Source organism: Vitis riparia, chromosome 12, assembly GCF_004353265.1.
Source record: "Vitis riparia cultivar Riparia Gloire de Montpellier isolate 1030 chromosome 12, EGFV_Vit.rip_1.0, whole genome shotgun sequence".
Lineage (NCBI taxonomy): Eukaryota > Viridiplantae > Streptophyta > Magnoliopsida > Vitales > Vitaceae > Vitis > Vitis riparia.
In genome coordinates, this window is record NC_048442.1 from 9,630,958 (window position 1) to 9,643,182 (window position 12,225).

The window sequence follows — 12,225 nt, forward strand, 5'->3', positions numbered from 1 at the left end:
TTTGATATATAATGTAATTTTATGGAGCATACTAAAAACCAACAATGTTAATTCGGATTGCATAACGGAAAAAAAAAAAAGATAAAAAAAAAGGGTCTTGTGCCCATATGGCAAAAAGCACTTCTTTTATAAATATTTATAAATTATTCTCGTTTGAAAGCATTACTTTCCCAACAACTCCTTTCAAAGAGGACACACACTTAGGTGTTGAGACAGAGAAAACCTGACGGTACACCCAATGCTTCATTGTAAATGATCGATACTTTCTATGACCAAAAATAATTAGAATTCAACAAATTATTAAAATAATCATACATTCCACTGCATTTTCCTAATTAATAAAATATAACATAAATTGTATGTTTAAAAATTGTTGTTAAAAAATATTTATATTTTTTTTTTGAAAACTTGTTTTAAAAACAAAAATTTGAAACAAAATAATAAGTCACAAAGCTTCTTCCTCTCTCCAACCTCGTTAGGATCGCAAGTCGCTACTACCTCCGCTCCATTCTGCTTTGAAGATGTCGGCCATGGCTCTCTCCAATTCTCTCACCTCTCCTCTCACTTCCCATTCATCTTCTCCACTCTCCTTCGCTGTTCCCAGATCCAATTTTGTTTCATTAAAGAGTCTCCGAAGCTTCACCCTCAGCTGTTCCCTGAATGGCGCAGAGGCGGCAGACAAAAAGATTCCAATTGAGAAGAGTAATGAGTTTTTTGGGTGAAGCTCTCTCGCACTTTTGTCTCGCTGTTTCTTTTCCTGATGGAGGTGCTTTCTGGATTTGCTTTTGCAGGGTTTCCCGCATTTCCAACCGTGATGGATATTAATCAGATTCGTGAGATTTTGCCCCACCGGTGAGTCAATTTTTGATGCATTATCTACTCTTCTCGTGTTTCTTGGAATAGAATATCAAAACCCATCTTGGGTTTTACCTAATGCTTGGAAAGGATGTAGGAAAATCTTAGGGTCTGTTTGGCAGCAGAAATGCAAATGGTTGTTGGAAAATGTTCTTACTTTTTGAAATGAAATTGAGGGGTATGATCAAAATTTGTTGATTTCACATCATTTCAATGGTTAAAACACTCAAATGAAAACATTGGGAACAAAAGAGAAATAGAACTAGAATTCAAAGTTTCTGTTTCCTTAGCTACCATATAAGGTTAACCATCATAATTTAATTTGGATGTTTTATTTGTTTTTTTTTTTTTTTTGTGTTTGGGGGCATGTGGTTTAGGTTTCCATTTCTTCTAGTGGATAGAGTGATTGAATATACTCCTGGAGTTTCTGCTGTTGCCATAAAGAATGTAACAATAAATGATAACTTCTTTCCTGGGCATTTTCCCGAGAGGCCAATTATGCCTGGTGTTCTCATGGTTGAGGTAATTTCTTGTTCCCGTACCTTTTAAATTTTTTTTTTCTTTAGTTGCATTATTTTTAAAGTTACATGTATGAGGTAAATGTTTCCATTTTTGCTACAAATCATTGGTGTGTTTTCAAATAGGCACTTCATCTGCTTGGGTTGGTCTGTGTTTCAGTTATCAATTGCTTATCGTATGTTTCATGTTAAAGGTTATTGGATATAAGGGACTTTTGGGAACTTTATTTTGTCAACTTGACTATGTTGTCTTTGAGTAAAACCTTATTTAACAGATGTGTTTGGTCCATCTGTCATTTTCCTAAACTAATGTCTTAGTTATATCACTGCCATGCGGAGGACGATTGGCTAAGCTTTGTGTTCATCCTATCTGTTAACTTTTAAAGCTTGATGGAAGGATTTGTGCTAGAAATTGTACTGGCCTGGACCGTTCTAGGTCCTTGGCTTCTCACACTGGCCTTTCTCTCTCTCCCCATGTATTTATGTATGTATGTCTGTATATGTGTATTTGATTGTGTGAGTTACTATGTTTCTCTCCTATGGAGAAAAAAATGCTTACCTGTTCTCTGAGTGAAGATATTCTGCGTGATAGTATTAGTGAAACTATTTCACTTGAGAGCTGGAATATTTCCCATGACTGAAAATTTGTTTTGCTGAGGTGAAATGAACTTTTGGGAAAGTTAACATTCAGTGATATCAGCTAGCTTTGATGCAATTCTATAGTCACATGTCCAAATTGACTGCTATTAAGGTTTTAGGCAGCTACATTTTTCATGGGGCAATTAGGAAAATGGAAATGGCTTAAAGGTGCAGCTGGTTTAAAGCTATGAAAATAGTTATTTGGAGTGCAAAGCATTAGTGAAACCAGAATTTTCGTAGTTTGAAGTACAGCATTATAGCAAACCAATAGCTGTCAATTTGAGCTGCATTACACTATCACTTAAGTTCACTTATTGCTATTACAAAATTTTATAGATGATTTCTACTGTATTGTAAGAGTACTTGCTATAAGAAAATGTAAAAACTGTAAGAATTATGCTTAGAATACTTAGGCATCACTCCTATGTCTGAGTTGCATCAATCAGATGTTCACTCATGTCATTTGTTATGGAAAAAAGTTACCATAATCCATGTAGGCTACAATTTGTCTCCTAATTCTATCTAGAGAATGACGCCAAAACTGAAGCTTCAAATGTAGAAACTTCGATTTGTAAAATCAAAATTAGAATTACTAAATGCCACAAAAAAGGACCATTGATTCAACTAAATCCATCTACCACATTGGAGAACTCATGGACTGCACATAAAATATGGAATTCCCAGAATCACAGGGCTTCATGAAACTTAGAAGCTTCTATTAAAATAAAACCAGCTGCAACATACAAGAAGGTGATACAGACTTGTATAACTTGTTTTTCTACACTTGGATAGTCCATTTTAGTTAATTGGTGCACTTCTATACGATACCATTGTTTCCTTTGCTGCAGAGGATCCATCTGAGTTATGTTGGATGTAGTCTAACTTTGCTTCTGAGCAGGATAGGTGCTTAGGTGAACATGGATAAGCTATTGTTGATGTTGATGTGTGGAGTGGAGGCAGTAGGATTCCCCTTTGAGCTAGGATGTGGGTCAAGTTCTTCTCTAGCAACCTAATTGGGCCTAGCTTAGGGTTAATCTTTCAAATCTAAGGTTGTTGAGATTCCATCATGGAAAGATTTGATAAAAGATTGGCTAGTTGGAGAAACTTTTTCTATCCAAGGAGGATAGGTTTGTGCAAGCATGTGTTCTGGGGGAAGGGAGAAAATGGCAGGATTACTTTAGCAATGAGTGTTGTTCAGTTTCCATGCATATTTCATGTTGACCCTCGTGATTTTGGTATTGGCACGGAAGAGATTATAGAGAATATCCAAAGGGAGATCCTGATGGGTTGTGTATGTGTGGATGAACTGGGTACGCCTTCCCTATTAAACTATTGTCTATGCATTAGAAAGCTTTTCTTGTGGTATGGCTGTTGGAGCTTGTGAAGGAAGGGCAGTTTCAAAAGGAAATGGTGCTGGGTTGGATTTATGAAGAGCATTAGGAGGGGATAGAGGATATTTTATAGTCATGTTGTGTTCAACCTTGGGAAAGGTTGGAGGGTCCTCTTTTGGCTTGATAGCTGGTGTAAGGATGCGGCCTTGGTGCCTGAGATTTATTAAAGTGGTTTACTGTTGGGAGTTGGAGTCGTTGGTGCTTTCTCTCTCTCTCCCTCGCTTTTTTCTTTTTTCCTTTTTTTTTTTTAGAGTTTTGTTTTTTGTGAAATTCTTCTATCTAAAGCCAGTGGGTTCAGGGGAAGTTTTATCTCCTTGGAAATGGTTTCGTGCACAAAAGACCCCTTGAATGTGGCTTTGTTTATGCAAACAACAGTGAAGGGCAAGAACTTAAGAATTGGCCAACTAACTGTGTGGAGAAGGGCTTAACTGGTGTTGTATGTTGGAATGATGAGAAGATTACGGATCAGTATTTGTTGCATAGTTCTCTAGCAATGTAGCTTTGGCTCCTCATTGGGTGTGTTTTTCTTTTTCCCTTTTTTCCTTTTTATAGCAGAGGGCTCTACTGTAATGTGGGCTATGCTGAGGATGGTTTGCTGGAGGATGATAAGGGGAGATAAACTATATTTGGAGAGTTAGCAAGGAAATTTCTGTGAGTTGGCATATCCTGCCAGTGTAAAAAAACCCATGGTGTCATGTGGTGCATCAACAAAGAGACGAACAAGAAATTAGAACAATTTCGAGGATCAAGGCCCTCATCTGTAGAAGTTGAAAGATATTTGCTGAAATCTTTTTTGGGGTATGGTTGATGCTTAGATTGTGTTTTCTGTTGATGTTCCCTATCATACAAACTTTTGATGTAATACCTCAGTGAATATGGGGTTTGAACCCACAGGGAAAAAGATGATTTCCAAGTTGAGATCAGAAATGGGGCATATAAGCTTGGATGATAAAGGCGAATGCACTTAAAGGAATTGGGAGAGAATGGTGAACATTGCTGGGCTGTCTAACTAACTAAGATGAATGTACAAGCAAGCTCTGAGGTCAGAAATCCACTGAGATTCCCACCCTCAAATTATTCCTCCCTTCTTAACCATCTGTTTTTGGCCTAAGGTTAAGGTAGGATCAAGGACTCGGACCAGTTGCTTTTGGCCTAAGGTCCAATCCTCAATCCTATTCATACAAAGGTAGTGTTCAGCTCTAGAGACTCCATTGAACTTGGAGCTCAGATCTACTCCCAAGGTAGCTTGACTTGTGGCCTTCTCTTTGAACTTTTAACTTTTTAAGCCAATGAGGGAACCAATCTGTGGTATGGATCACCCCAGATTCATTCCTCCTTAAGCCTTTACAAAAATTAGTTAAGTATTGCTGAAGTTAAAACAAATACATAAATTGGATGAAAGCAGACGAAAATAGAACTCATCATTGAGCTGGAAATGAATTGAAACTTGTATTGCAAATTAAACTGAAGTAAAATTGTGCTATACTAGACACTTGAAAGATAACACAAAAACTGCCATGGAAACTACAATGGAAACTGAAACTCTCTTGCTTTTCCTAAAAATAGCAGAACTTAAAAATTGCACCTCCAAACTACTACTCTGTACCTCCCAATTTCTGAAAACCTCTCCCTCCCTTAAAACCAGACAATTGCTCTCTACTCTCATAATGGTGAATTGCTCTCTGTCTCTCCCTACTGTTGTGTGCTGTGTTCCCTGTCCCCTGTTGTGTTTCCTGGGTTATGCTCCCTTCTTTGCTTAGAATTCCCTTTTTGGTTTATGTTTTGTCCTTTCATCCTCAGATTCAGTCACATCCCTATATCTGTAATAACCTCTAGCTGGTGCGCAATGAGAAGGGGCTAAAATAATCAACTTTGCAACTCTAATGTGCTACATGGTTACCTAGGGTTGGTGCGCCCTAAAGTTCCACTGCCATGTGTCAACTCAGGGATTGCCCACTGGCCTTGGAAATGGAGCCCTTAAAAGTGTGCACAGGTGGCCTACAGGTTTGCTCAAGTACTTTGCCCAGGTGACTTCTGCAAGTTCATGGTGCCAATGGTGTTGTGGAATCTTGTGCAGGGAGTTTGCCCAGGTGGCTTCAAGTTGCATAGGGGTTCCTGCACAAGTTTGAGAATTGCTCAGGCTTGGCCTAGGCAAAGTCATATTGCCCAAACTTGCACAGGGCTGCTTAGGCATTTCCTACGAAATTTTCCTCTACATGTTCTCCTTCATCCCCCAAAACTTGAGTGTTTCAGTAGCTTTCAACCTTTGTATCTTCCCCACAGCCTTGCTAAAGCTTCAAATACTCCATTCCATAAAAAAGTAAGCTTCAAAAAAATTTAGCATAGATTGCACTTGAAAACATACAAAATAAACATAAAATTATCAAATGCAATTAGGTAAGGTGTTAATAGCAAGAGTTAGTGATGGATGAGTTTTAAATACCTCAAACCCACCATCATAGGTTCCTTAGCGCTGATTAAAATGTTAGTTTGGGTCCTTATCAGGGCACACAGTTATTTTAGTAGATCTTTCTTGCTTGCCATGGGTGAGTTGTCTTGTAGTTGACTTTTTCGTTTTAATTTCTTCTCCTTTCTATTTATGGTTTTCCCTGAGGGTGATTTTCTTATACCTCATATTTACTTTGGTTTTGCCTCCTTTCTTTGAAAACTGTTCCATCGCTTAGACAAATTGGACATACTATGGCAATTATGCTCTGCACTAATAATCTTGGTGCCATAGATATAATGGAAATTATGCTTATAGTTGCTGTATTCTCTTGCTAACATATTGTGTTCATCAGTTGAGCCAGCTTTAAACTAATGACCTAACATTCTCTTTTGGCCTGTATCAGGATGAAATTGATTTCTGCAATCATTAGATCTCTCTTACAGTAAATTGCGTTGCCTTTTCCCTTCCTTTGGTGGTTAATAAATTGACCATTTAGGGGATTTCCATTTGAAAACAGAACTCATGTAGCTATAATTATTTGAGCCCTACCAGCTGCAAGTGGATCTTGCTAACAATTTCTGCCTCCTGCCATTCATTGGTAATTAAAATGACCTTGATTACATCAAATCTGCTTCAACCATAGTTTATATTAACAAGAATCCAATCTTTTAAGTTCTTATACTGTGTCGATTTTTTTCCTAAGGCGATGACGCTGAAATTCTAGAAATACTTCTGTTGATGATTCATTTTCATTATATTAAGGTATGTTTTATTATGTCATTGAGCACATTTCTGTGTGTGAATTTAGAATATTAAAATGTAACAAATAAATTAGAAAAAATCCCAACAAGCCTTGTAAAACAATCTTTAGGAAGCCTCTGCAGCACTCTGTTAATCAGTCCCAAGACATCTATAAAGCAGGAGAGAAAACTGAAGCAGCTTAGATATTTTTGCAGGCTCCATAACTTTTTATAGGGCATCAATTTTTGTGGAGACTTAAGGCTTCAAGTTGCAACACAGAGAAGATTAATCCTGGCTTAAATCTCTACAAGGGAATAAAGTGTTAATAATATACACAGATGGTGAAAAATAACACAGTACTGTTCTATGGATCTTCCTCATACAATGAATGACATGGGCACAACTGTTACATTTTGTGTAGCTGTGAGAACTTTCTTGTTTTATTCCATTTTGTCCCTGATTTAGTACTTCACTACCATGATGAGAAAGAAAGATGAAAGTAGTTGAGGAGAATAAGATGGGAAAGAGAATTTTTAGCCCCTGATCGATCAATTTCAGGAGGACATAAAGAACAATGAAACATTATTGTTGAATGTATTCTACTGAAAGTATACAACATAAAACATATTAATGAAACATTATTGCTCAAGAAAGATTCTCATATTGAATTACTAGTGGGTGGGCATTGAGCCTTAAAACACCATTATTATCAATGAAGTCATACTAGTTGAGAGATGGTCCTGGTGATCCCCAGTGGCTTGACATACAGCCTTGGTTTGAATGACTAGAATCATGGCATGAAAAACCCCAGATCATAGTCAGAATCTAATAGAAATATGGCTGTCTGCAACATGACTAGGGAGCTTCTTTGACCTTGGGCAGGGGTGAGAAATCCCAAGGAAGGATCAATCTTGTCTACGACCCCCTTGGACAGATGGTGAAGCAGGGGGAAAGAATTTAGTGGTTTTGGTTTAGTTTAACAAGGATAAATTTGATTTGCACTGCACCATCATTCAGGAACTGGAATGATACCATCCCACAAAGGATGCCTGGATAAGAATGGGGACTGACACAGCACCAGGTACTAAAATGGTCTTGAACAGGAAGGAAAACTGATTCCAGGGAAACTAGTTGCAGCACCCCCTAAGTTCTCATTGCTCTTGATGACTCCTTTGTTGCTTGTGGGCTCAGGGCTTCCTCTAACCAAACCATCCATCCACCTTGTGACTTCATGCATCATAAACCTTGAGTTGTTTAAACTTCCATGCAGCTGGTTTCAGGTGATATATGGTCTATGGCTATGTGGATTGTAGAGATGAAACAAGCTAGAAACATTCATGATGAATATGTTCAATCAGAATTATGACGTTCCACTCACCAACTCAACCATTTAGCCTCATAATTTTTATATTTTTAAAATAAAAATGAGCATGTGGAGTTACGATAATGCCCTCATCTTCTTTTCAATCCAAACTCTGAACCCAAGTCTGTCTTCTTCCCCTTACAAATTGGTATAAATATTTCATCATCAAATACTTGAAGTGGACTTCCTATCATCTTTTGTAGGAGTCCATTAAATGATGCATGCTGAATTCTTTGAGAATGAAAATTTCTGAGGTAGCAGCATGGAAAATCCTAAGGTCTGGGTTCCATTTAAATGTAAATTAACTAATTGATTGAAGAAACAAAAGGACAAAAACAAAAAAGAGAAAAGAAAAAAAGGTAGAAAAGAAGACATCAGAAGACGAATGCAAAAAAATTAAGAGGATAGGAGGAAAAAAAATTGAGAATAGTCTAAAGAATTTGGAAGGCCTTACACATAAATATACTGTAAGGCTTTATACTTAAACATACTGTCTTTGGTCTGATGGAGTGGTAAATTTTTTTACTGTTTGTTGGATACAGGCAATGGCACAGGTTGGTGGCTTGGTAATGCTACAACCTGAAGTGGGAGGCTCTCGCGAAAATTTCTTCTTTGCTGGAATTGACAAAGTAAGATTCCGGAAACCAGTGGTTGCAGGTGACACCTTAGTTATGAGAATGACGCTTATCAAGTTGCAGAAACGCTTTGGAATAGCAAAGATGGAAGGGAAGGCATATGTTGGAGGTGAGGTGGTGTGTGAAGGTGAGTTTTTGATGGCTACTGGTAGTTAATGACCTGCAACTTTTGTTAATTTTCATTGATCCCAGTTGAATGTTCTCATTTTGTTCCCTTGAGTCCCAACAATTTTTTTTTCTGTTTTTCCCCCTGGTATGGAACCTGGTAGGCAAGCCTTTAATTTGTGCAAATAGAACTTAAATGAGTATCCTTGCACCCACCAACCAATAAGTTTTTGTAGTCTTTTGTTTGTTAATTAAGAGATGTTTCGCATTTTTCTTATGGGAGAAGTTGGTAACATAAGATATTTGAAATAGCGGCAGTACTCTTTGACAGAATTGAGGCTTTGCTTGTGCATTCTATTATTGCCTCCTATTCCTGCATGTATGGTCGGCGTTAAGCCCTCCTATTCTTGAAAGTATAGTCAGGTTTAAGGTGCATGATGATACCCATGAAAAACAAAGAACTATTTTATTCTAGTTTTTTATGGGGTACTCTCGGATTAAGGCATGGTTTGATCAAAGTCATAAATTTTAAAAAGTGATATTGATATTATAAAAGTTCTATTACCGGTGATTTTCGGCTTCCATATTAAGCTCTTTTTTAAACCATAAACTCTTGAAACAAAATTAACCAAACAAGCACAAAGACTTATCTTGCTTAAAAAAAAGGAAAAAAAAAGAGCTCTTGACTTCTCAAAATCAAACCAAACAGGTATTATGGGTGTCTTACTAGGTTTTTACGTCTCCATTCTTGTAGTACTTGTCAATTTTGAAGTGGATCTGAAATGAGTTAGAATGGGTTTGACGAGAACTTTTAACAACTGGCCAACTTGATATTCAACTAAGAGGAGATGAGGGTAAATCACATTTGATCAATTATGAGCTTTGTAAAATGCATACCCAAAAAAATTTACATTAAAGATGAATACCAGATACTTGTGGCTCCAATTTGTAAATACAGTTAGTGGAGAATGTTGCTCTTATCACTTACTTTTCCTCCAAGTTATGATTTGTCACATTTTGATCCATATGCGGATCAGGTTATTACCTTTCATACAAGTAGGTAGTGAGAGAGGGTGGTAAAGATGCAATTTTCCTAAATTAATGTTTGACAAAGGGGACTGATCAGTTTAAATTGATTGAACCCAGAAATTTCATATTTCAGTCATTTTGTCTGTTGCTTGAGAATTGAGAAAACAGTAGACCCAAGTCAGCTAATGGTCTGCATCGGACACAGCTATAGGCATTTGCTTATGAATCAAACTTATATACTGTGCAAGGATGAAGGCCAAACCAAACCAAATGAACCCACATTTCTCATTAATTATATTCCCCAACAGAGAAATGGAAGCACAGTAGACTGGGGGTCACAATTAACTAGCAGAGTGCACCCTCTTCCCAAGAGAATCCAATAAGAAAAAAAAAAATTGAATTTTAGCTGGAAAAGATAGATTTAGGTTGGTGGGTTTCGTTTCTCTGGTCTCTAAATTTAATTACTTACATTACATTCACCTTCAAACTGAAAAAAAAAAGGCAGCAGTTTACAAGCCAAGAGCTCCAAGGGGTGTCTTCCCTTGGCCAGCCTCAAAGTAGAAGATTAGCATAGCCAACATGGCAATCCTTGCATGCTTAATCTCCGCCAGTTTCAGTCTCTCGAGCTTTTCCACATCTGGGATGTACACTCCATCTTTGATTGTGCCAGCAAGTGACAATGGGTCGAAGAATTTCCCTCCCGGGTAGCCCTGCTCCCCGGTGGCGTTGGCAAAGTTCTCAGCCGTCCTCGACCACGGGGTGGCCCATTCCACGGACTGTGACTCCGGGTTGAAGAAATCCACCCACCTCTTGCTCTCAACCCACCCCATGAGCAGGAGTTGGGTTCCAAGGAGGGTCCCGAAAGAGAACGGTGCAACGGCGCCAGGGGCTGCTCCGGCTTCGAACCATGGGATGCCGCTCCAGGCTTGGCCGACGAAGATTCCCACAACTGCTGCCATTGCCCATCGCCCGTGGATCAGCTCGGCTTCCCTGTACCACTTGAGGAATGCTGGGTCCTTGCCTAGTCCCAGTGGATCAAAGCCATAGTCACCGGGAAGCCTGCAGATTTACACACATATTTCAATTTAACTAAAAACCTGAAGGTTGAAGCTATTAAATAAATAATCCATTGAAACATTTATGTGTAGAGAGTATAATGAGAGACTTACGAGCCATCGAGCCACTCAGGGTCGACGAGGTTGCCACCAGCTTTAACACCAGGAAGCCACGACTTCTTAGGGGCAGCAGCGACGACAATGAGCCTCCTGGGGGCAGGCACAGCAGCACCAGCTTTGGCTGCAACCCCGGCAGACAACAAGCTCTGGCTCCTCTTGCCTCCAGTCAAGAAGGGAGAGCCCAGCCCATTCAACACAGCAGCAGAAGTTGCAGCCATCTCTACAACCTTGTGTTATATCTCTCTAGAGATGGAAAATGGGGAAACGGGGAGAAGTGGACAGAGGGTGGGGGGAGAGGCTGGTGTTGAGTAATATTATGTGAAAGTGGTGTATCCAAAGAGGGGCTTTGTATGGAGCCAGGTAGATAAGTGCAATCTGGAGAGGAAATCTGGGATGTTCGGTGGATAGATTTCGGACCAATGAGATGTAGAGCTCCATCTCCATCTCCACATTGCAGCCATCCACGTGGATCCTCTCTCCACCACTGCTTATTCCAATAGTATCTTACTTGGAAATGCCTAGGTTAATATTGACCAAGTAATATGCCACTACTATAATAAACTTTTATTATAAATATTATTTAATTAAGAGATTTGACTATATTTTTATTTGATTCTTTCGAAAGTTTCCTTTTTCTTTACAAAATTATGTAATTATTTGATTTATATATATATATTTTCTCTTATCACCGGAGATCGATGTTTAAGAGCAATTTAGATATAACTTATTTTACATTCATTAATTTTATATATCATCGATGAACTTAAAATATATAAATTTTTAATGGTTAAAAACACTTTACTCCCTCGTTTGTATCTTTTATACTTTATCTTCTTACATTCAAAATTCGGCATATTTTTCTTTAAATTATTAATTGAATCAATTTAAATTAATTTATTTATTTTTATGCTATATATCAAATAAATTTTATATTTAATTTTATTTTCTCAAATTAATTTTGTTATACAAGCTTTTCTATATTTTTAGAGCTCATAATAAAAACTTTCGTTATAGATATTACTTGATTAGGGGAGAATTTGACCAAATTTTTATTTGAGTACATTGAGAAGGTTTTTTATTTTTATTTTCTAACATCATATGCATTCATTTAATTTGTTAAAATCTTTTCCTCTTGGTGCTTGGGGTGATCATGACCTCTCAAATTTATTTCTTTATACAATTCTAGACCCTAATTTTGTTCTTATTAGCACAATACATATATATACTCATATATTCTTCACAAACATTTTGAGTTTGCAAGGTATGAATGTAAGCACAATACAGATTTTGTTTTATCTTGGAAGAGGAGAAATTTCTAGTTTTTG

At 37.7% G+C, this 12,225-nt stretch overlaps 2 protein-coding genes across 2 annotated transcripts; one reads left to right on the forward strand and one right to left on the reverse strand.

Annotated features, from left to right (window-relative positions):
• The first annotated feature begins 446 nt into the window (after positions 1-446).
• On the forward strand, positions 447-9,029 carry LOC117926762 (3-hydroxyacyl-[acyl-carrier-protein] dehydratase FabZ-like). The gene is made up of 4 exons (XM_034846048.1): positions 447-702; positions 792-852; positions 1,233-1,377; positions 8,499-9,029. The coding sequence occupies exons 1-4, from the start codon at positions 522-524 to the stop codon at positions 8,745-8,747; spliced, it is 636 nt and encodes a 211-aa protein (XP_034701939.1). The 5' UTR covers positions 447-521; the 3' UTR covers positions 8,748-9,029.
• A 946-nt stretch (positions 9,030-9,975) lies between these two features.
• LOC117926760 (chlorophyll a-b binding protein CP24 10A, chloroplastic) lies at positions 9,976-11,222 on the reverse strand. The gene is made up of 2 exons (XM_034846047.1): positions 10,895-11,222; positions 9,976-10,784 (listed from the first exon to the last, which is right to left on the reverse strand). Exons 1-2 carry the CDS (start codon positions 11,116-11,118, stop codon positions 10,235-10,237), a joined length of 774 nt encoding a protein of 257 aa, XP_034701938.1. The 5' UTR covers positions 11,119-11,222; the 3' UTR covers positions 9,976-10,234.
• Between the last annotated feature and the right edge of the window lie 1,003 nt (positions 11,223-12,225).